General features: G+C 42.6%; 1 protein-coding gene across 2 annotated transcripts in view; it reads left to right on the plus strand.

Annotated features, from left to right (window-relative positions):
* The first annotated feature begins 14,866 nt into the window (after positions 1-14,866).
* LOC122543063 (netrin receptor UNC5D-like) overlaps positions 14,867-25,694 on the plus strand; it is a 457,617-nt gene continuing 446,789 nt past the window's right edge. The window contains exon 1 of one of the 2 annotated variants that reach the window (XM_043681271.1): positions 14,867-15,135. In XM_043681271.1, coding sequence (XP_043537206.1) covers positions 15,063-15,135 — 73 coding nt within the window. In that variant the 5' untranslated portion in view covers positions 14,867-15,062. The remainder of the gene's footprint in view (positions 15,136-25,694) is intronic. The other variant, XM_043681272.1, reaches the window with a different exon arrangement.

Genomic DNA, 25,694 nt, shown 5'->3' on the forward strand with positions numbered 1-25,694 from the left:
TGCAGCATTGTCAAGGGGCCAGTATGGAGGGAGTGCAGCGTTGTCAGAGGATCAGGGCGGAGGGAGTGCAGCATTGTCAGAGGATCAGTGTGGAGGGAGTGCCGTATAGTCAGACGATCAGTGCGGAGGGAGTGCAGCATTGTCAGAGGATCAGTGTGGAGGGAGTGCCGTATAGTCAGACGATCAGTGCGGAGGGAGTGCAGCATTGTCAGAGGATCAGTGTGGAGGGAGTGCCGTATAGTCAGACGATCAGTGCGGAGGGAGTGCAGCATTGTCAGAGGGTCAGTGTGGACGGAGTGCAGCATTGTCAGAGCGTCAGGATGGAGGGAGTGCAGCATTATCAGAGGATCAGTGCAGATGGAGTGCAGCATTGTCAGGGGGACAGTGTGGACGGAGTGCAGCATTGTAAGAGGGTCAGGATGGAGCGAGTGCAGAATTGTCAGAGTGTCAGTGTGGAGGGAGTGCAGCATTGTCAGAGGTTCAGTAGGGAGGTATTGCAGCATTGCCAGAGGAACAGTGTAGAGGGAGTGCAGCATTGTTTTAGTGTCAGTGGGGAGGTATTGCAGTATTGTCAGAGGAACAGTGTAGAGGGAGTGCAGCATTATCAGAGGGTCAGGATGGAGCGAGTGCAGCATTGTCAAGGGGTCAGTATGAAGGGAGTGCAGCATTGTCAGAGGACCAGTGTGGAGATAGTGCAGCATTGTCAGAGGGTCATTGTCAAGGGAGTTCAGCATTGTCAGAGGAACAGTGTAGAGAGAGTGCAGCATTATCAGAGGGTCAGGATGGACGGAATGCAGCATTGTCAAGGGGCCAGTATGGAGGGAGTGCAGCGTTGTCAGAGGATCAGGGCGGAGGGAGTGCAGCATTGTCAGAGGATCAGTGTGGAGGGAGTGCCGTATAGTCAGACGATCAGTGCGGAGGGAGTGCAGCATTGTCAGAGGATCATTGTGGAGGGAGTGCAGCATTGTCAGAGGATCAGTGTGGAGGGTGTGCAGAATTGTCAGATGATCAGTGCGGAGGGAGTATAGCATTGTCAGAGGATCAGTGTGGAGGGTGTGCAGCATTGTCAGAGGGTCAGTGTGGAGGGAGTGCAGTATTGTCAGAGGATCAGTGTGGAGGGAGTGCAGCATTGTCAGAGGGTCAGTACGGATGGAATGCAGCATTGTCAGAGGGTCAGGGTGGAGGGAGATCAGCATTGTCGAGGGTCAGTACGGAGGGAGTGCAGCATTGTCAGAGGGTCAGTACGGATGGAATGCAGCATTGTCAGAGGGTCAGGGTGGAGGGAGTGCAGCATTGTCAGAGGATCAGTGTGGAGGGAGTGCAGCATTGTCAGAGGGTCAGTTTCGTGGGTGTGCAGCATTGTCAGCTGATCAGTGTGGAGGGAGTGCAGCATTGTTAGAGGGTCAGTTTCAAGGGAGTGCAGCATTGTCAGAGTATAAGGATGGAGGGAGTGCAGAATTATCGGAGGGTCAGTATGGAGGCAGTGCAGCGTTGTCAGAGGGTCAGAATGGAGGGAGTGCAGCCTTGTCAGAGGGTCACGGTGGAGGGAGTGCAGCATTGTCAGATGATCAGTGTGGAGGGAGTGCAGCATTGTCAGGGGGTCAGGATGGAGGGAGTGCAACATTATCAGAGGACCAGTGCAGAGGGAGTGCAGCATTGTCAGGGGGACAGTGTGGACGGAGTGCAGCATTGTCAGAGGGTCAGGATGGAGGGAGTGCAGCATAATCATTGGTCAGGGTGGAGGGAGTGCAGCATTGTCAGAGGGTCAGTGTTGAGGGAGTGCAGCATTGTCAGTGGATCAGTGTGGAGGTAGTGCAGCATTGTTAGAGGGTTAGTGGGGAGGTATTGCAGCATTGTCAGAGGAACAGTGTAGAGGGAGTGCAGCATTGTCAAGGGGTCAGTATCGAGGGAGTGCAGCGTTGTCAGAGGATCAGTGCGGAGGGAGTGCAGCATTGTCAGAGGATCAGTGTGGAGGGAGTGCAGTATAGTCAGACGATCAGTGCGGACGGAGTGCAGCATTGTCAGAGGATCAGTGTGGAGGGAGTGCAGCATTGTCAGAGGTTCTGTGTGGAGGGAGTGCAGCATTGTCAGAGGGTCAGTTTGGAGGGTGTGCTGCATTTTCAGATGATCAGTGTGGAGGGAGTGCAGCATTGTCAGAGGGTCAGGGTGGAGGAAGTGCAGCATTTTAAGAGAGATAGTGCGGAGGCATTGCAGCATTGTCAGAGGGTCAGTACGGAGGGAGTGCAGAATTTTCAGATGGTCAGTACGGAGGGAGTGCAGCATTGTCAGAGTTTCAGTGTGGAGGGAGTGCAGTATTGTCAGAGGATCAGTGCGTAGGGATTGCAGCATTGCCAGGGGGACAGTGTGGACGGAGTGCAGCATTGTCAGAGGGTCAGGATGGAGAGAGTGCAGCATTGTCAGAGGATCAGTGCAGAGGGAGTGCAACATTACCACTGGGTCAGGGTGGAGGGAGTGCAGCATTGTCAGAGGGTCAGTGTTGAGGGAGTGCAGCATTGTCAGTGGCTCAGTATGGAGGGAGTGCAGCATTGTCAGAGGATCAGTGTGGAGGGAGTGCAGCATTGTCAGAGGATCATTGTCAAGGGAGTTCAGCATTGTCAGAGGAACAGTGTAGAGGGAGTGCAGCATTATCAGAGGGTCAGGATGGAGGGAGTGCAGCATTGTCAAGGGGTCAGTATGGAGGGAGTGCAGCATTGTCAGAGGACCAGTGTGGAGGTAGTGCAGCATTGTCAGAGGATCATTGTCAAGGGAGTTCAGCATTGTCAGAGGAACAGTGTAGAGGGAGTGCAGCATTATCAGAGGGTCAGGATGGAGGGAGTGCAGCATTGTCAAGGGGCCAGTATGGAGGGAGTGCAGCGTTGTCAGAGTATCAGGGCGGAGGGAGTGCAGCATTGTCAGAGGATCATTGTGGATTGAGTGCAGTATAGTCAGACGATCAGTGCGGAGGGAGTGAAGCATTGTCAGAGGATCATTGTGGAGGGAGTGCAGCATTGTCAGAGGATCGGGGAGGGGTTCCTGCTTGCTGAGAGCCTCGGGCTCCTTTCCCTTTAGTCATTTTAACTTAGGATTAAGTTGTTTAAATGTAATATTACACAACTAATTGAATTACAAAACTATTATAAATGATTTGGTGAGCTTGGTAGGGGGTAGGTGACCCACTGTGCCCAAGTCTTGGGAGGAGCACTATAGACTCAGTCTTACTGGGTCGCCGCCATCTTGGATCCCCCAATTTGGCTCCTTTTAAACTAATAATTAATTTGGGTCTGGGATGCAAGTATTTACAAGGGAGCTCGTTGGTCCGTTCTCAACCAAGATTTTAACGATTTGTGTACCCTCTCTGGAACTGTAACAAATTTAAGAAGCTCGCCAAATGGGTACTGCTCTTGCCTCTGGCTTTGAACACCACTACAAGTTTGGTTATGGACCTTCGGCTGGCAGTACGGTATGTTAGCATTCCTTATACCTACTGGAATATAAACTGAAAATGGAGGCGAGTTTGGATATTGCTATGTTGCAGAGAATGAAATTGATTTTTTTTCTCTTCAAAAGTAAAAGTGGAACTGTGTGTTGTTCACTTACTGGTTATGCAAGGTCAATGAACTTTGGAGAAGCTGGATTTTATATACTTGGGAGATAAGCAAGCAGAAAGCGCCTTTGGATTAAGAAACTGCCTTGTGACAGCTTTCAGATGGTTAATTTGCAGTTTGTCACAGGTATGAGAGAAGGCAGTTCTGCTTCAACTTCTGAAAAACCTATAAACCAGATCAAATCACATTCTCCCTCTTACCCTCTGTAATGGAAGAAAATCATTTTGAGTGGAAACACTAAAATACATTGAGCAGAAATATCTCAGTCAAAGACCTATCTCCAACTTTGTTGTTTCTTTTCATGCGATGTGGATGTCATTGGCTAGGCCAGTATTCATTGTCCAGAGAGGAGTTCAAAGCTACGATACGATTTTTATTGTATGACAATGAGCAATGGTTATATATTTGTCATTAGATAATCTATTTCTATTAATTCCTGAAACAACGGCATTTGAACTCAAATCCTGAGACATTACCACCATGCCACCACCTCCCCAACTAACCAACTATTGATTGAGAATCTTCAGTAGTTGACAACAGTGAGATGTCAAAAACCAAAAACAAATGTGAAAAATCATCTCATTCCACCCTTATGGTTTGGACTCATGATTGATGGAATTTGCTCCCTCTTACCTATCTTTTCCACCCATCATATTTCTGCAATCGTATTTGTGAATGAATGTTTATGTCTCTGTACTTGTGTTTCAAAGGGACATTATTGAACTCTGCAAACCAATAATGAAAAATCCATTTTGCCATTTGTCAAAGGACAACTTTATTTCTAACAATTATTTTGTTTTCTAGTTTATCAATTAAACATGCTTTGAAGTTTCTTTTATTTTAGATAGTAGTCAAAGTCAGGTAAATTAACTGTGTTGGTGATTAGTTTGGTCATTTATACAATTGTGCTGGCTCATGGAATTGTCGTGCTTAAGTACCAGCACTTTTTTTTAATGTTCAGGGCTATATCAAGTGCTTTACTGAGTTGCTGTGGCATTGTGTGAGATGTTTTATACATCCATCTGCTTGTCTTGGTGTGTTTCAGAAGCACAATCATAACACGTGAGGAATATTCTCTTCAACCTTGTCTAGATCAGACCATGACATGATTCCTGAAAATATATGAACTTTTAAAAAAATTTACTCTTCGTAAGATTCTGTAGGGATACTACAACATTTCTTTTTCTCTGTTTGTTGGTAAAATACTTAGTTGAAAATAGGAATTTTGAAAGTGTTTCTTGCTCCTATTCTTGTTTCTGAACAGTGGTAGTGCGGGGTTCTGGTTTACATCAGTTATTTCCTGATGTTTAAGTGGTTTGAATTGCTCCCAGACCCCTGTTTCTGGACACTGGACTTCTTTTGGGAATATGAAATGAAGACACAATGAACAGATGTTTCAGGGCAAAAGAATCTCTGCGTTTATTTCAAATGCAAAAAGTAATTATAATATAATGAAATAGATAATGCAATAAATTAAAGAAATTAATACAACATATGTACTGGAGAACAACAGCACTTAAAAATACACTATTAATTAGATCACCATTGTTAGACACTACCTTACTGACACACCGACAACAACAGTGTTTAATTTCAGACTCTTTAATTAGAATTCCTACCCTTGGGGTCACAATGCATTCTCACCACCCACTTTCCCTTCCATGCTAGCGAGATTTGAACTTGAGGATCTCGGGAGTTTAGTTCATTTTGAAACACCATTTTGAAGTGCACCTGGCTGTTCTGACTTGCTGTACCTGGAGCCTGGATAAAGATTTCGGATTGCGTAGGTTTTTCAGTTTTGGTTGAGTCTGCCAATGTGGTAAGGCGCAAATTGGATCTATTGGGTAAGTGTTACGACACGGGGTGGGTGGGGGGGGGATCCCCTCTGTGTTCTGTTCATTATCCCAAATACCCAGAAAAGCTCACCTTGCCTCGTAATCTGTTAAAATTTGAGTGACAGAGAACTCCCAAATTCCATTATTCAAAGAAAATAACATCAATTTATTTTTAACTCCAAAAGTGAATATTATAACAACAACTATTCACAACTCTAGGTGCCCCCCTTTCTCTTAATTGCTTATTACCTGCCTCTAACTCGATAACAATATGCTGTTCCAATAAGACACTTATTGAAATTATATCAACTGAATTTCCAAACCACACAGCTGCTGTTGTCTTCTATAACTTCACTCTTCTGGCTGCTGAATTCCCTGGGTCACCTTCTTTATTTTTACTGTGAGTATATTTCGTATGAAAAGATACCTTTGATTGAGAGCGTTTCCTAATTTTTTGTGTCTCTTTCTGTCTCCAATTTTCAAAATACTGTCATTTTTATATCCCCAACATTGGATTGTCTCATTGGTTCGATGTTAGTAAAAAATAAATTCAAACTTGATTGAGTTTTAGTATCCTGGGTATAATATAAACTGATTGCTTAAATTTGAATTGTTGTCAAAACAGCAACCAAAACTTACGTATCCATTTCACAGCCAAATGTTGTACATTTTCAATGTTCCAGTCCACTCTGGGACTGCCATCTAGTCATATCACAGGTGCTTGTAAGTTCTCAGTTCAGAACAGGATTCACTCTCTCATAAAGATACAGTGCACGCCTTCAACTTGTGAACAGTAAGTACCTGGTTTTCTTTACTTTCTGCTGGATTTGCGGGCCTAGTTTTCACCTCAGGTTGTGTCTGAGGACTTGTGTGTTGGTGGATCAGTTGTTTCTCAGAGTTGTCAGTCTTTAGTTCTGCTGGTCATGGTTGATTGCTGAGGTTCTTGCTATTGGTCCCCTTGGTTCGAACAGGCCAAATCTGGAGGCTGTTGCTCGGACAGCAGCCCCAGGTGAGATCAGGGCCAGCAGTTACACTGCTGGTGGACCCTTCCTCACCTTGCCAAATCTGTGATTTTCATTGTGCTCTGGTGTTTTCTTATAATTGGCTTTCCGACTGTGAGTACACGTGTGAATGGATATCGATTGAAGTTAGATACCTGGTATCTCTGTCAGCCCCATACTATCTGCACTGTGTAGCCCAAGGTGTTAAAGCTGTCTTGGACTAGAGAGAGTTGGTATTGGTTGAATGTTCCGTTTGCGATGAGGTGTAAATTAAGATTCTAAGCTGGACACTGATTCCAGACAGCAGTCTCTGTTCTGCGGGTTGTGTTTGTCTCTTTTCCACAGGGCTCAGTTCAACTGTCCCCTTTTCTTTTAAAAGTTTTGACAAGTCCAGGGTTTTTGTAAAGTCCAGTATTTTAAATATTGGGGATTTTTGCTCCACCTATAACAGATAATTGTTAAGAAAGAAGAACATTGACCTTATTGTATGATTTTATGGTAAGGTGCCCTCGATTATGATCACTGCATATTGCTATCATGTGTTCTGAGCAGACCCTGGATGACAAAAAGTGCCTGCTGTTTGATCAGGAGATCATCAGCTCTGAAAATGTGTTGCTGGAACAGCGCAGCAGGTCAGGCAGCATCCAGGGAACAGGAGAATCGACGTTTTGGATATAAGCCCTTCTTCAGGGCCTACGGTCATGACACATGATGTCATGATTAGCAATACCAGTGGCTGGTCAATGATCTCTACTGGTCTACATTGGCCCAAAAGGATTGGTGCTTTAAAATCTGTTCCAGAAGAGTTAATGTTTACTGAAGAGACAAGGTAGAAAAGAAGGAAGATGAATGAGAAGAAAAAGATTCATTTTCAAATCTTTGCAAATGCTGAGATTCTCAATATAAAAAGCATTGAAGACTAGTTTTACAAATTGCTTTAAAATCAGTGACTGTAATGCTTAATTTGCCAGTTCTGCTTCTCTTCAATTTCACTGAATGCCAATTTTGTGGTTTAATTTTAACAAGCCTCAGTTGGCCTGTATTAAAAAGCCCCTGAGCTCTGCTGGTTACAGACACGTGCTGGGTTTGTATCAAATTTCACATGTAAGCGTGTCATACACAGCGACATCTAGCTGGATGATTTACGGATAATAGTTTACAATGTCTTTAAATTATTGCTGCAGAGACACTTCAGTGACAAAAGGGAAAACAAATAGCAGCTGCAAAAAAGCACTGAGTGTTCCTTTTGATCGGAAGAGAAGAGTGCTCATCTGTGACATGCTGGCGCCACAATGGCATTGCCAGTTAGTCAAAAGCCTAATTTACATGGTGTCAGGTGGAATGAGTGTGAAAATTCAAAGCACCTATTGTTCTTCAACTCAGAACACAAGCCGAGAGAGAAATGAGGCAGGTTACTCATCAAATTAGAACAGTACGTGATTTCAGCTAGATTTACTTTAGCAAAAGACTGTTCTTTTCTTCTGACTGACAATAAATACACAAATCGCAGCAAGATTATGACAAATTCTACATTTAGAACATTTAGACACATGCGATGTTTTTAACATAAATGACTTACTCTCAAAGTAGCCAACAAGGAAGTACTGAATAAATGTCTAAGCATCAAGTGACTGCTTATTGTCATTTCTATTTGTTGTGTTAAAATGTCTGTCTTTGAGCCTGTATTCATTACAATAGCTGGTCATTTAAAATAAAATCTAATCAATACAATATCATCTTTTGAGATCCGATGTGAGTCAATGATGACTCTACTAAACAGAAAGTCAAAAGAAAGTTGCACTTATTAAAAAAGACAAAATAACATTTTAACATGATCTTATGTAGGAAAACAGAAACTTGTCAAATTAGCAGTTCCTGGACTGATAATACACTCCAACCCCTGTGGCTTCCACTGGTCTCTAAAGGCCTGTATCATGCTAATGAGTACCGAGAAAAACAATGAAATGACAGGGAACTGCTTATTCTCCTGAAACTCAGGAGTGAACCAGGGACCTTCAGATCTTCAATCCAATGCTTTCCCAAGGTTTGGGCTTTGCAAATGACAGTTTTGTTCTTAGGCTCATTGAATTAGGGAGCACCAGTTATGGGGAGAGACGATTGAAGAACTGTTGTCGGGAAAGTGAAGGTTGGTGGTAGTCATGTGTTTCTGGCAGTGAAAGACCCAGAGTGTATGTCACTTCTGATTGTGCAGTCTTGATGAAATTGTCAACTTAATGGGACTGAAAAACAGCCTTGGAAGTAAAATTGCATATGGCTGCCCCCTGAATAGGAAACTTCATTGAACTATGCTTTCTTAGTTAACCGTGCAGCCTGTAAGCCCATTCACTCAGACTGTAAAGATCCGGGATTATTTTGTTCATTTGATTATTGTGAGGTATACTGAACTCTACCATAAATAAGGGACACATTTCTAACTTGGGAGGAAAAGATGACTGAAGATTTCTCGTTCCCAAAACTCTCCGAGGCAGGGGATTTAGGAGATAGTGAAGACTGCAGATGCTGGAGAGTCAGAGTGGATAAAGAATGGAACTGGAAAAAGCACAGCAGGTCAAGCAGCATCAAAGGAGAAGGGGAGTCAATGTTTCAGGTTGGAACCTTTCATCAGGAGTCATTTCTGTCATGGTTGTGGAATTATTGTTCAAGATTTATTATGATTAATCAAGAAAGTAAATGATCACTGTCGATACCCAACTTAGTGTCACAAACATAAATTTATCATGCCCTCCCCTTCATAGACCTCTGCAAAACACCTCTGGGACTGAAATAATCACAATGTATCATTAACACTGATGACCTGAAGTGAGACCTGCATTGTTCCAAAATGCTCACCGCCTTTACGGCTCACTTCCATGGATAAGGGTGAGTGCTAAACCAGAGACTTTTAGTGATGACTTTGTGAAAAGTTTGGCAGGTCTTTTGCACATGGGGATTGATCCTTAAGAGGAACCATTTGAGAAGCTGGAGCTTCACAGTCTAGAAAGACAATGTCCTTAGTGGCATTCATAACATATTAAAAGGTGTAAATAAATTGATTTTTTTTTAAGTAAGCCTGGAAGATTGGATCAGCAGATATGAAAGTATTTGAGTGAAAAGTGAATTTAAAATACGTATGAGGATTCCTTCCTCACTGAGGCATGTTTGGAATTTGATTTTGAATTACAGAAAAGAATATATGGGTTCTTCAAAGTACATTTGAATGGGGGGGAAAAGTAAAATTCAATGAGCTGAATAGTGGCCTTACGTGTCCATTTTCCATATTAAGCACCCTGATTTCCTTCTCGCCATTCAAATGCTAACATTTGGAAGGGGGCTGTTTGCTCTCTTCATCATTGCTTTCAGGATAATTTTGTAGGTAATTGCATGAACACAACACATGATTTTGTGTTTTCATGGAGTGAGTGCTGGTTTGATGTGGCCCATTTCAGATTAGTTTCCCCACTGTGCTGAGCATCATGTCCAACATTATAACATCTTACATTGCCTGGTGTATTTGGCTCTGAAAAGGGTTTTTAATTGAGATGCCACCCCAAACCCCCACCCACCTCCCCCAACCCCGCATCTCTTCTTTATACATTCACGTGGAATATGGGCCACACAGTGCCTGTTCTCGGATATCACTTGCCCTAGAATTGCAAGCGCAGATTAAGCACATTCTTCAGGAAGAAACATCACCTGCAGTATTAGGTATGGATAAACAAAAGGTATTCTGTGCCCATTCTTGAAGCAAATGTTTGGCTTTCTGCAGAATTAGTACAGGGTTGGCTCGAGTTCAGCATAAAGCACCAGCATGGATTGAATGGGTCAAAAGAGCTTTGCCTTCGATCCTATGTAATTGTACACGTACAAAAAAATGGAAAAAAAAGGCAAAAACTAATCAATGATTGAGTGCTCATGTTTTTCACATGATCGACTTTCACTTCAAAAGAGTGTGAGAGTCGTGGAATAACCTACTCCGTCCACTCTCATTGAATGGAGAATAGGAAGGACAATGGCAGAGTTATATGTACACATTTTTATACAGTTAATTCCTTCTTGTTTTGTCAAATAGCAAATAGCAGAGCAGAGCCTCTCAGCCTAGCAGAGAAGTGTATCTCTGAAAGGATAGCGTCTTTTTGTGTCTGTGTCTTTGTACATAATGAAAATAACAGGAGTAAATCATTATGTGAATATACAACAGCTGGATTTCATGAGCAGCCTGTGTGGCAGTGTACTTGTTTGTTTTGAAGCGGAGAAGACTAGCATGTTTGCAGTATCGATGTAAATGCTTTACATCACAAAAAAAACCCAACAGACTGCTTTTCAACAGGACATGTGGGAGGAAAGGTCTCACTCCATATTACAGTGATCTGGGGAAGTATTCTGAAATAAGGTAGAGCCCAAAACAGGAAAACAATTTAGCTTTGCAGAACAACAGGAGGGGGTGACTGAAGATTGCAAAACATATCTCTGAAACTTCTGACTGCAAGTCTGAGAATACTTGGACAAGATGCATCCAAAGCTAGCACCACTTTATTTACACTGGTTGTCTGTGAAGGTGACTGCTGTCGTCAGGAGAAAGAGATTTACGCACATAATGTACATACTCACAGATTTCTATCCCGGATGGCGGATTTTAAGCATTGTGAGAGTGCGAATGAGAAAGTTCACACCATTGAGTAAGAAGGAAGAAAGGAAGCAGGAAAGATAGTCTTGCCTTTATAAAATGCTTTTCACAAGCTCAGGATGTCCCAACTTGTTTTTTTACCTCCAAGTGTGCTCATTAGTGCTGTGGAGGATACACGGCAGCCTACGTGTGCACAACCAGCTCCTACAAACAGCAATGTCGAAATAATTTGTTTGTTTTCTTGATGCCTAACACTACAGATGGCGTTTCATTTTTACGTCTTATCTGAAACAGAGCACCTTCTGATCGTGTTAGACTGATTCAGCACTGTGCTTCAGTGTCAGACTAAGTCTTGCGTTCAATTCACAAGAGTGAAACGAATTCTGAAAACAGAGACTTCTGAATCAAAGACAAGAGTGCTGAGACAGACAACAACCCACTGAGCCAAGGATGATACACACTCAATGTAAGTTTAGAAAATATGCAAGAAATCCAGTTGATTCTCTCAGAATCTTTTTTGAATTTTTTGCAATATGCACTCCATTTCATATTCAAATTCAAGTAAGGCAAGACCTTGAAGCAATTACAGACAGCGTAATCTGGAGACATGTTGCCACAGTGTCACAAGTGAACAATTTTCAAGGATCTGCCCTTGCCCCCCAACTCCCGTTTCTCATCCATATGTTGTTCCTCAGCAATATTATCTATAGACCAGTCATTTTCTAAATACAGACTGACAGTTGCCAGCTCTGCCACACCACCACTTTTCTCAACACCCTCAGTACCTCCATGTTTTCATGCCTGTCTTTGGTGAAGCAAAATTTCCTCTGCGTTCATAATGGCAAGAATCACAACACAGTGGCAGGAATTGAAGACAAACTGCATTTTTCACCTGTCAATTCCATCTCTCTGCAACATCACCCTGGCCACTCTCAGGATAAACCAGAACGTTTTCAAATGAGACATCCCCAATTAGCACTGTAAAGGTGATGGTGACTTGCATTCTTGAAAATATGATATCCATTTGGTGCTGGTAAACCCACATCACTGTTAGAAATGGAGTTCTAGGATTTTGCAGGTGAAGGAATGCTGATAAAGATCCAAATCAGGATAGTGTGTGACTTGGAGGGGAACTTGTAGGTGGTGATTTTCCCATGTATGTGTTGTCTTTGACCTTAGTAGTGATCATGGCCTTGGAAGATGTGGCCTGAAGAGCCTTGGTGAATTTCTGCACCTCCTCCTGGAGATGGTATGCGCAGTTATTACTGTGTGTTGGTGATGAAAAGAATTAATGTTGTGGATATGATATCAGTCAAGTAGGCTGTTTGTCCTTGATGGTTTCAAGCTTCTTGAATGTTCTCAGAGCTGTACTCAGCCAGACAAGCAAGAGAGGTTTATAAAATCATGAGAGGTGTAGATAAGGTGAATAGCAAACATCTTTATCCTCGGATGGGGGTGTTCAAAACTAGGAGGAGTTTTTTAGCATGAGAGGAGGAAGATTTAAAAATGACATGAGGGGAAACTTTCTTACACAAAGAGTGGTTTGGATGTTGAATAAACAGCCAGAGGAAGTGGTGGATGTAGGTACAGTTATAATGTTTAAAAGACACTGGGATAAGTACATGAATAGGAAACAAGTGTAGAGACTTGGGCCAAATGCAGGCAAGTGTTACTAGTTTGGTTTCAGAACATGGTCAGTGTGGACGGGTTGGATCAAAGGATCTGTTTCCATGCTTTGTGACTCTCTGGCTCCACAAGTACTCCATCACACTCTGATTTGTGCCTTGTTTGAACATGCTTTGGAGAGTCAGGTGAGTTACTTGCTGCATGATTCTGAACCTCTGATCTGCTTGTCACAGTAGTTTTATGTGGCTGGTCCAATTGAGTTTTTGGTCAATTGTAATCCAGAATATTCATATTGGGAGGGTTATAGGAGATATTTGGGAGGAGTGGTGAGATGCAGGGTGGGGAGGGGGGTTCAATGACATTAATGGCATTGCTTGTCAAGTGTCATGGTTCAGTTCTCTTTGCCTCCTGCAGCCTGTTTTCTCAGTTTTTGAAGGGATGGAGATTGAAGGAACTTCAGGCCGTGACACTTAAATAAATATTGTATGACCTTCAAGGGATTTGTATAGTCCCTCAAGTTTTGTGTATCCCACAACCCAGGTTAAGGCCTTTATTTGGACCCCAACTGGTCCTGCTGAATTTGGGTTCTCCACCTGTATGAATCATGCCCATCTCTTTCCTGGTCACCAAAAATGGGATTGACGAGTAATGAGGATAGTATGCCTTTTTGGGATGGAAATAGCCATCCTAGCCTGATCAGATCTGCATGTGACTCTACATCCACAGCAAGGTGGTTGATCCTCAACTACACTGTAGGATAAATGTTGGCACAGCCAGTAATGCTCACATCCTGTGAAGTATTTGTGGTGGCTTGTGATCATGAAAGGCAGTTTAAAAATGCAAGCACTTCCTTCTCGGTGTTGATTGAAGAAGGTGTGTTGGTTAGTTAACTTGGAGCATTTTCCTGTAGCACATGCCACAACATCTATCTGAAGGGCTCAGTTTAACATCTCATTTGTTCGTCAAAGAGACAGCACTTGCAGCAAAGCAGCTTGAGTTATGTGATTGATCCTCCTACCTCCTGACTCAGAGGTGAGAGTGCTACCAACTGAGACAAACTGTCACTATGTAATACACACTGTCTAACATTAATTATCAATTTAAGACTGTGATGTGAGTTGGACTTAACTCATGCAGTACATCATGTTAATTATGAACTAACTGTTTGTACCATGATGGTGACATAATCTGGCTTGTGATCAAGCCGATGCAATAATCTAATTGTGTCTGTTTAATTTGGGGATTCGTCAATATTAAATGACACTTCAAGCAATGCAGCACTTACTATCATCGGTGTCTTATTTCAAATTAGTGTTATAATTTCATCTGGATCAGGTTTATGTCACACTGTGGAGTTTAAAATCTGACACTTGCACATCTGTCAACCTCATGTAAATTCTCTCAGCAATATGCATTTTTAAAATAATTACCGATTTCCGCTTGTCATGAGCGACAATGTCACTTTGTTTCATCTGACATCCTGCGAGGTCTGGAAAGAGTGAGGATCAATTCTCGATGCTGGGGTTATGCAACAGGTTTTTCAGGAGGAAGCATAAATCACGGAGAACAAACTTTGATAAATCTCTGACGCTTGGGCTTCAAGGGTTAACGTGGATACATGTTTTTTGCGGCAGTCCAGGTGCAATGCTCTGAGGTCCCTGGATCAACATATTACCTCGAATTCGCACGGTGCCTGCACACCGGGAGCAAAGCATTGCAGAGGGCAGGCAAACGCGCCGGTTCACTTGGCCGTCTGAGAGCAGCAAAGGCCAGCGAGGAGGGAGGGGAGAGAAGAGTGTTTCGCCTCTGCCCGTTGTTGGCATAAGGTCTGCTTTGCTTGCGGCCGGGGTCGGAGTGGAGGGGGAGGCTAAATCTTGGTCAGCCCTGTCCCTCTCCGAGTGGACGTGTATGTATGCGTGTGCCGGAGAAGAGGAGATCTCAAGCAGCATTTTTTCCCTCCAGCCGCAGACCCCGCTTGTGCTGCAGAACGACACGCGTCTCAGCCCAGGCGGGGAAAGGGGAGCACGCGCTGGCCCCGCGCCCTCCCATTGGCCGCCTGTTGTCTGTAACATTCCATCTTTGGAACGCGGAGACCTGCGGCACGGTGCCGATTGGAGGAGCCTGACTGTCAATCAAAGCGCCCGCGCTCAATCAGGTCCGCCTGAGCGCAGCAGGTTGCAACATACACACACACACTAAACAGGGACCCTCATCGCAGAGCCGGAGTTTGGTTAAAGTGAAAGGATCAGCCGCTCGACCGCAGTCCGACTCTCCCGCCTCGAGATGACCCGCCCTCGTTAGAGTTAAAGAAGTCGCAGGGCTTGAGGAGGTTTGCGCGCATCCAGGATCCCTCCCGCCCAGTCAAGGGACCATGAAGAAACTGCTACTGGGATGTTGCTGGCTGCTTCCTTGGGCTCTCCTCGCCGCAGGTGGAGGGGAAAAGGGTAAGGGGGTTGGGGGCGGGGGTAAGGCGCGGAGGGAGTAAAGTGCTGTACGTTGTCATTGCCCATCTTTGTATTGCAGCCGGTCGATGAAAGAAATGAGATGTGAAGGGGCGCTGCTGGGACCTGGGTCCCTTCCAAAGAGAGTGACAGCCAGTTAAGTTCACGACAAGAGCAAAGCGTGGCAGTCTGAACCTGCCACTTGGGCAGGGTTGTTAAAATCGTGCTCGGACCAGTATGCGTGAAATGGTCAAACTCCGGGCATAATTGAATAGGAGGTGGTTTGATTTGAGGAGAGAACGTATGATGGCCAAGGCAACGGTTTCAAATTCCATCTGTCAGGCTGAAAGTGCCTTCTGGAAAATGAATTGCCCGTTGAGGCTGTAAACCGTGGAAAGGTGAACAGAGCGTCAATTCTTCACTCCGGTATCTCACTGACTGCAGGACACTGCATCGATTTCTCAATTACAGTATCGGAATGACCGAGAGGATCTGTTAAAAACAGCTCCTCTCACCTTCTTCCCGTGTTCTCGCTTCTGTTTGCGAGCAACAGTCCCGGAGAGAGACTCGACCCGGTGTCCCTCTCAAGTCGCCAGCGGTTCAACAACTACCTCCCCACCACCACCTCTCGCCCCTCCACCTCCCCCAACCCCATCATGTAAAATACTCCTAGACTTCAAAGTTGTCCTCCACCGAGAGATTGCAGTACAACAATTTGATACTTCTAAAATGTAACAAACGACAAGGTGAAATCGTTCCGAACTAATGATGAGCAAACGTTGTTGGGGGTGGGGAGCGGGGAGACTTCCGAGAGGTTTCTTTTCCCCCGTTTAGTTTGTTGAGATATTTTGGATCCAGCTCGCTGTAATCACACAAACGCCGGGCAATCATGCAAAACAACAAAATACCGTACGCTTTTCTGTATTTCGAAGTTTATGTCTGAAGCAGGCTTTTAACGAACTGTCTTAGAACTGTTTGTCCAGTAAGTTTCGGAGGGAGAATTTGAGCTGTTAAACTGCAATTTTCCATGTCCTGTATGTATACGGCAGGACCTTGGAGAGCTAATTCTGTGCATGGGCTGCCTGGCATGTCTCGGCAGATGCACCGAAATAAAACAAAAACTCCTCTGCAGATTAGTTGGGTGGACTCAATTGCACACGTGTACTTACTCTACACTTTTCTGAGTGCGAGGAAAAATGCTAGAATTGAATTTCCTGTGAACTTGTTTCGTTCAAAACTTGGGCTTAAATATTTTTTGAACGCAAATTCATTTTTTCCTCATATGTGCAATGGGGCCTGCAGTCTTCCATTTAGAAACCATATAAATCTTGCCTATGTGTTTGAGTTATGGTTGGTCAGGGTCTGTTGGCTGGTCATAGATCAGGTTGGAAAAAAACTTACTGCATTAGAACAGTGGCAGTAAAATGCTGTAAATTTAACGAGCCTGCCGTAGGGACAGGTGCTTAAATGCATTTTTGCTTAGAAACGAAGCTTGAAATCTGCAGCAAACAAGGAAGTCTGGGATGGGGGAGTTTATTGACACACAGGAACAGTGCTCTGAATTATTTTAGCATCTCTGTGGAAAGTAAGTTTGTGTTATGCGTGTGATAGATTCTATGTGCGTCAAAGTTTTTTATTTTAAATTTGTACCAAATTTAAGTCATTATGCCACTCTGCTTGATTGATAGTTTTCAACCTGTACAAGTGTGCCTCCTTCTGGAAGTCCCAGCCACTGCATCTGTCTGGGAAGCCCTCAAGACAAGTGATGCAGTCTGACCTTCTCAAGGACAGTTGGATGTATTTTCAGAAGAGTCAAATGTTCCATCAACAATCTCAGTTCGGTTAATCTGAACGTTAATGGAATAAATTGTATTCTTTTCAGACCAATCTCCTGATGCAAAAAATAATTTCAATTGTATTACAGTCAAAGAGCAAGGCAAATTTCATGTTCATTAAACTCCCTTTCCAGCCATTCCAATTGTTTCAATTCAGAGTTGCTGATCTGTACAGAAGAAGCAGAGGTTGGTTACTATTGAGTGACAAGTGCCTATCATATTCACTGCGGGTTTAACCACAAGTTCTTTTCCCTCCAGTAATACCTTAGTGTGTACACCAGATGAAGACTTCGGACTGATTATCTTTGATAAACCCCAATAGTTCATCATTCTTTGGGAGGGAGAGAAGAAAACAAATTGAAGAGTTTGGTTTAAATGAAAATTTAAAGCATGTACCTTTAGAGATCACCCCAGGGAGCAGCATTCGCATGGCTGAATGTTTGACTATCCTTTGCTCCCAACTTCGATTTTTTTTTAAGGTGCAGGAACTTGATTAGCTGGAATGAAATGTTGAAAAAGCATTTTTACTTTCCCCAACTTGTTGGTTTTGGTTTTGAAGAAAGAGCCTGAAAACATCTGAATTGATATTTGTGTGCATAGTGTAGCTGCAATTGAGCTTTTTGCCAGAATTGGATAACTGTTAGGTGAAAACAAATTGTTGGCAGCATTGTGCACCACCATCTTAACACGGATGATGTGAGAGAATGCAGATACACAGAATTTATCAGACTGATGTGAAATTGGCATAATTCATATCTCGATCGATGTGCCAGAATATCCTCACTCACATCCATATACTTCTTGTCTTCCATGTCTTTCTCCTTTCCTCTTTGTTAAACAAATGTACCGGAAAAGACTTGTCTTTTTCATCTCAAAGAAAGCCGAGACATGAAAGAGATAATTTAGATTTAATGCAAATTTAATGCTATGCTGCTTCAATGACTTTATAATTACAATATTGCAATTATAGTTAGATATATGAGCTGCTAATATACTCCCCAGCCCTAAACTACTGTAAAGGTACAACAAAATTTTTAAACTGAGGAGAAACTCTTTTTCTTCAAGGATCCTGCTGTTCCTCCAGTTATTGTGAATCCAATTGTCATTTGATGTTGATTGAATCATTCATTATGATTTTGGGAACCAGGGGCAGAATAGCAGAGGAGTTAAGCTTCAGAGGTTTATCATCCAGTACTTCATGTAAAATGTATTTCCCGTCATCCTATGAAAGTGGGATGTCTGGCACAGTCGTTATAAGATCAAGTGTGAATTTGGCTCTTGAGATCCAGTTGTTGTTTACCAGTCTTATAATCCATTACTGAATTGCAACCTCCTTTGGGGGATGCTATTTGTCATGTGTAATAAAAGCTTTGTGCAGTGTGTATCACATTTTAATGTGTGCATGTAAGGGGTCTTTCATTCTTCTGACTGGCTCATTTTGTCATTCTATTTACTTCATTGTCATCACAACTCATCATTACCAGTTGACAGGCCCTGCACCCCACCCTGGGCAAGGACCACGAGAAGACACCCTACAAAATTGGTAGAATTGAGAGTGATGATATTTCAACTCAAGGTGTGTTCCTATTGATGAGGAACCAGGTGAAGCAGTTGTATAGAAATCCATAGCCTTAATGTGAGCCTTCTCAATTCCTACATAAAACCTTCTGAATTTGTGAGTATTCTTCCTGATTGAAAACAAAGATGAGAATCATCACTTTACTCCTTTCTTATTGCTCCATTGCTACAGAACTCTGTGCGTCAGGCAGCATCTGTGGAGAGGTAAATAAAGTTCATGTTTCGGTTGAATGATCATTCTCATTTAAGATCATTGACTGAAAACAAAGGGGTTCTTGTTTGCTCTCAACAAATGTTCTGCTGAGCAGTTCCAACATTTTCTCTTTTGTATTCCATAATCTCCTAAACTGCGCAATGTTTTATTCCGTAACCTTTACTTTGTGGGCATTCTTTTTTCTTCTGGGAAATAGTGTAAGTTATACATCTCCAGGGCATAGTTGCAGTCAGTTTAATCAAACTCACTAAGCTGTTGATAAAGAGTTGTGACTGCCATTGGGAATACCTGTTGGGTATCAGTCTATCCCTAATCAAGTGGTTGGCTTCTCAGGAGAGCATTATTTGTCTTCTACCTATGAAGTGTTTAATATTGTATAAAGTGATTAAGTAGCTACATTAGTGGATGTACAATAATCAACCCATTCTTGCCTTCTGTTTTCTGCCCCACCTCTCTATTCTTAAAATAGTTCCTTCTACAGGGACCATTCACATCCACATTGTACAAACTTCCAAATTAGTCAAGTGGGAACAATGTCCTCTGTTTAATTCCCTGATTGTCAAGAGCTGATCTGTGAAGGACTCTCTAGGGTGTCTCTGTCATACCCTTTAGTCATTGATTGACACAGATCATGTGAAAAATCCTGTCCTTTCCCAGTTAGATTCCAGCTTTGCGAGCTTCTCATTTTAACGTAAATCTTAAATTCTTTGACAGCAGTTTGATTCAGAGGTGACTGTGAGCTGGAATAAATAAAATAGCTGCAGATTCAGCTGATTACATTGTCCCTGATCTTGTGGATGGGAAACAGTGATAAGAGGTTGGGCAGTGGGACAGGATTTTATCGCTGATGAAAGGATATAGACTGGTCTCAAATGTCACTGTCGCCTTAGCATAAAAATGCAGTTTGCATATTTGTCAACTCAGTTAGGTTCAATTTTCTTGAATGCACAGAATAAATTAGGCACATTAAAAATTAATTAATTTACGATTAACCTGACTCATATCCATGAAGGTGGGTAAATCGATATAACTTTTAAAATTGTCATTTTTGATTTTTTAAAAACAAATGCAGGACACTGCTCTGGTTATTTAAACAAGATATTTACAGTATTTATGATTAGTTCATTTTTACGTTGTACAGAAAAATGTGCATCATGTCACCAGTCTTAAACATACAAATGATTTTATTGTGATTTTATGTTTATGTTTATAATGGAAAGTTGGTTTCCAATATTAGACAATTTAAGCCTAATTTCTTGATTGCACCCTCAATGTAAACTGTAATTATGCAAGTGCAGACCAGGTAAAGAAGTGTTGAGTTATTGTGAGTACTACTGAAGAAGTCAGCTGAAATCATTGGATATAATGGGGAAAGAGAGTTTGACCCATTTAGTGTTGTCTCTTTCAATTAGTCATTCCAGTGACTGAGGGGGAAGGTTAATCTTAATTGTCACATCAGTCATTCTCTTCTCTCTCTGAAATTCGCAAGTGAAAAAGAAAACAAAGCATGAGTATAAATTCTCTCTGGACCCTCTTAGCAAAAACAGTAGCCGACGATATTTGACAATTCAGTGAATCAGCCATGTCCCAGTAGGGATCATGTTCTGGGCTTCCTTTGGCTCTGCTGGCAATACTTCTGCTTTTCATGCCATTAAACTTTGAGTTGAAAGCATACTCCAGTATTTGATTTCGTCTCACTTAACAGGCTGTGGATGTGCTTCATTGTCAAAAGTTTTGTGTTCTTGGCAGGCTTGAAAACTCCGGACCCATTGTTGATCTGCTTCTGTCTTACATTACAATAAAACAAAGAACTGTGGTTGCATCTCAGTGACACCTGTACCCATGATGCCATCTTCTGCGCTGATGCCTTGGAACTGTCCACTTTTTTCCTCAAACGAAGATTCTCCATCACCTTTATTGAAAGGGTGACTGATTGATTTTCCACACTTTACTCACTCTTCCTGTTTCTCTCCCCCATCATCGATCGAGTACCCCAGTCCTCACTTCAAATCTCACCAGCATCCCCATATCCAGAGGACTGTAAGCCATCATTCCCATCACCTCCAGCAGGATGACATGACCAGACACATCTGCTCCTTCCATCCCTTGTCAACCTTTTACAGGGACCCTCTGGGACAGCCTGGTCCTTTCCTGCTTGCAAAACTTCCCCACACTCCCAGGGCACCTTCCCATGCAACCGGAGAAGGTGCAACAGCTGCCCGTTTACTTCCTCCCTCCTCACTATCCAAGACCCCAGACAGACCTTCCAAGTGAAGCAGCAATTCACTTGCACTTGACTCAATCTATTCTACTGCGCTCACTGCTTATAATCTGGTCTCCTCCACGTGAGGGAAGACAAAACGAAGACTGGATAACTGTTTTTCGAAACATTTACCTTCTGTTCATAAAAATGAACCTCAGCTCCCACTTAAACACACCACTGTGTTCCCCGACCAACATTTCTGTCTTGGGCTTGGTGCAGTGCTGCACTGCAAACTGGAAGAACAGCATCTTTTTCTCTGCATGGGGACTCTGCAGCCTTCAGGATTCATTATTGAATTCAATACTATTAGAATCTATACACCTTCTATGTCCTTTACCCACCCCTACACCACAGACTCTCTCATGACAAGGGCAACCTTCAGCACAGCCAACCCATTTTCACCTATTTACGGTTCTCATTATCAGCTTTTCTTTCTCCCTGACAAATCTAATAAAAACACAAGGTTTAAGTCCTTGGTGGTGTTTACAGAACATGTAACTCATTTCTCTCTAAGTAGAGGTGATGTACGGTTTAGGGGGATGCAGGTGTCAAAACTGTAATAGTACCTCCTTAGGTTAGATTCCCTACAGTGCAGAAATGGGCCTTTCGACCAAACATGTCCACACCGACCCTCTGAAGAGTAACCCACCCAGACCCATTCCCCAACATTTACCCCTGACTAATGCACCTAACACTATGAGGAATTTAGTGTGGCCAATTCACCTAACCTGCACATCTTTGGATTGTGGGAGGAAACCAGAGCACCCGGAAGAAACCCATGCAGATACGGGGAGAATGTGCAAACTCCACACAGACAATTGCCCAAGGCTAGAATCAAACGTGGGTCCCTGGTGCTTTGAGGCCACAGTGCTAACCACTGAGCCACCGTGCCATCCCTATAGTGTGGAATGAGGCCTATCGACTCTGCACCGACACTTCAAACAGCATGCCACCCAACAATAACCCTCTCCTCCCAAACACAAACTGTCTCTCCATAATCCTGCAGTTACCATGGCTAATCCACCTGCTCTACAATTCCCTGAACACTACCAGGGCGATTTAGCATGGCCACTGCACCTAACGTGCACAGCTTTGGACTATGGGATGAAACCAGACCACCCAGAGGAATCCCATCCAGACGGGGAGAATGTGCAAACTCTACACAATCAAACTTGGAACCCTGGCACTGTGAGACAGCAGTGCAAACCATTGAGCCCCTCTGCTGCCACAGTGTCCGTCAAGAGTTGTCCCTCAAATGACATCTTGCTTCGTGTTCAGTTGTTGAATACTAGAAGTTAAATGCTTTTCAATGAAGCCGAGGCAGACACTTTCTAGTTTAATTTACATTTCAATCAACAAGCCAAATGGATAACTTTTTAATATGCATTTAATACAATTAACTAACGAGTTTATAACAGCTTGTTACCATTAACTCCTAGATATAATGTATCCTACCAACAGAAATAGTTATTAACATATTGTATGGTATTTTAGTGGGAAGTTTCATATTTTCAGAAAGAGCCTGAGTACAGAAAAACATCATTCAACTAATTTTGTATCTACTAAGTAACTTCAATCCGAAAAGGAAATTGCTTGTATCAAATCATTATAATTGGTAGAAAAGTATTGGATTTTTATTTTATGGATTGTGTTCAGTGGAATTTATTATAATTCTCTTGTGTGAACAAAGACTGTCCTGCCAAGCATCTCATTCTTATTGATCGATTATTGCAATTTGAAAGATACATCCGTGCCAATCCTTGTTCTTTTCCACGAATTTTCTTCAGCACATTGTGTTCTGAAATCCAAATTCTTTGTTGATCTTTCTCTGTTTTAGTTCTCTAACCTACTCACTCTGTGTCCCTTTCCATACTAACAGGTCCTCTTGTGATGAACCACCCCAACTCCCTAATGCTTCCACTCATGGTCATTGCCACACTGGTTACCAACTGGATTTCCCAGTCTAATCCTCTCCAACTTGTTCCATCACTTCCCACTTATAAAAAACACATTAAAGATGCTTATGCCACATTCTCCAGTCATCTGAAACATGTCAAGATTGTGCTCAAATGAGTCCCTTCCCTTCCCACAGTTCCTGAGTTAACTGCTCAGTGTAAATATTCAAATCTCTGTAATATAGTCATAAAGCTCATCACTTCTTTTCTCTGTTATTTTAACAAATGCATCAGTAGTCTGTATTGGTTAATGCATTATTAAATCCTGAGCGATTTGATCAGATTATCCTAAATTTTAACTTGCTTTAACTTGTTCAATTACATTAATTTAAACTCAGGCTCCAGTAGACTTTATACAATAATATCAAAGCACAATTTCCAGGCCGAAGGCAGCTTTTTCCTATCAAGGTAAGTCTTTAATCAAAGCAGTTTTACTGAAGCTTCAAACCATATAAAAGTGATCCAATCCCAAACTATCTCAGCATATGTCTAAACACAAAACACAGAAATACTAATGATTAACGTAAAGATTATAATCAATATAGAGGTGCATGAGCTGCGTACAGCAATGCAGTTTTCAAATAGCATTAGTTAGACCAAAAGGCAAACTAAAGATCTTTGAATGACGCGAGAACATAGCACAAGAGACCTACTTTATTGATTTAAAAATCACACAACACCAGATTATAGTCCAACAGGTTTAATTGGAAGCATACTAGCTCTCGGAGCGACACTCCTGACAGTCACCTGATGAAGGAGCGTCGCTCCGAAAGCTAGTGTGCTTCCAATTAAACCTGTTGGACTATAACCTGGTGTTGTGTGATTTTTAACTTTGTACACCCCAGTCCAACACCGGCATCTCCGAATCATTACTCTATTGATGTCTGCTTTACCAGAGAAAGTTTTTGATAATCTTTCTGTCACCTCGAGTGTAATATAGATCACATGTTTTCTGCAATTAGGAGCCATCCCACTTCAATGACCCGAACATGACTTTTACCAGCGATGTGCGACAATTGAGCTTGTTCTTGCTCCATTCACTAGATCCCAACCAATGTATAGCGAGGTGGAGGTTCTGAGGCACATATTTGATCTTCTTGCTTTTGAGTAAGAAAAATTCAGAATGACCCTGAGGCCCAATTACCTCAAAGTAGTGATGCGATAATGTGTGGCTAGTCCATCTGAGATTTATACTTGCAACTTTTATTTTCATTTGTGTTCAGAAACGTTGATTCTTTCTCCATTGTGAATATCCCTTACCCCTCTTGACATATTTGTAGTCATTGCCTGTTGTTTTTGTGTTTTTATTCCTTTCACTTTTATTCTGCCTTGCCTTGAAACACAATCTGTAATAAGTGCAAGTTGCTGGTGCAGAGCCATTGAAACATGAAGCACAGGAGGTCATTTGACCAGTTGTTCCTGTCTCTTCAGAAACGGTAGTTACTGTTGGACTCTCAGTCATGCTGTTCATTGTAATCCTTGAAGTTCCTCATCCTCATGTACGAGCTCGAGTCGATGGGAAAAGAGCACAGGCATTTTATTGTGCGTTTCTGGACATTCCAGTTTAAGAACTTTGCTCAAGGCAGCAGGGAATTTAGGTCTGAAGTGACAACTCGGTCGAGTCAGCTCAATTGCATGAATGTCCATGATCAGAATAAACATCAGTGGAAAGGATAATGTCCTTTCATAATCCATACATTGATTATATTCACTCAGTGACTGACAAGACTGTTGGTGACGAACCTGCAATTATAAGATCGTAAAATGAAGTGAACTAGGTTCACAAGTCAGCAGGAATAAATATAGCCAATCATTTTTCTTAAGGTCATCTTAAAATGAAGTCTTTGTAACTGAAGCCTCACCTTGTACCAAGGATTCGCATGGGCCATTTTTTATTTAAACAAGAGTGCTACCACGAGTGTTCATTTTCTTCCACAAATCTTCTGCTTTAAGTTGAAGTTGACGAAAATTAGGCTACTACAAGACCTGTAAGGAGAATGATTCGCAGAATCAGATTACAGGTGATCTCACAACAGGGTTTCCTAATGATGGGTATTCATCCCAAAGTTGCTTTGTCAATCGTCCAGCTTGGCAATCCCAATCAATCATAGCAAGGCTTTATTGGAACATTAGTGAAACAATCAAGTACAAAGTATTAAAGCAACAATATTAAGGGCCTGTCTTGCGGCACAGTGGTCGTGTCCCTCCCCCGGACGGAGAGATCCAGTTCAAGACCCACCTGCTCCAGACATCTCTGAACAAGTTGATTGGCAAAAAAGGCAAAACAACAAAGTCCATCTGACCAGTTTTGAGCCTTGAGACAACAGCAGGTAGGTCTCTTTGAGATCTGCGATGTTTTTTCCTGGCTCCTGTTTAGTTCAGAACCCCCTCCAGGCTGTTTAGGCTCATTCTGGATTAGTGGTGCTGGAAGAGCACAGCAGTTCAGGCAGCATCCAAGGAGCTTCGAAATCGACGTTTTGAGCAAAAGCCCTTCATCAGGAATAAAGGCAGTGAGCCTGAAGCATGGAGAGATAAGCTAGAGGAGAGTGGGGGTGGGGAGAAAGTAGCATAGAGTACAATGGGTGAGGGGGGGAGGGGATGAAGGTGATAGGTCAGGGAGGAGAGGGTGGAGTGGATAGGTGGAAAAGGAGATAGGCAGGTAGGACAAGTCCGGACAAGTCATGGGGACAGTGCTGAGCTGGAAGTTTAGAACTAGG

Source organism: Chiloscyllium plagiosum, chromosome 42 (assembly GCF_004010195.1).
Source record: "Chiloscyllium plagiosum isolate BGI_BamShark_2017 chromosome 42, ASM401019v2, whole genome shotgun sequence".
Lineage (NCBI taxonomy): Eukaryota > Metazoa > Chordata > Chondrichthyes > Orectolobiformes > Hemiscylliidae > Chiloscyllium > Chiloscyllium plagiosum.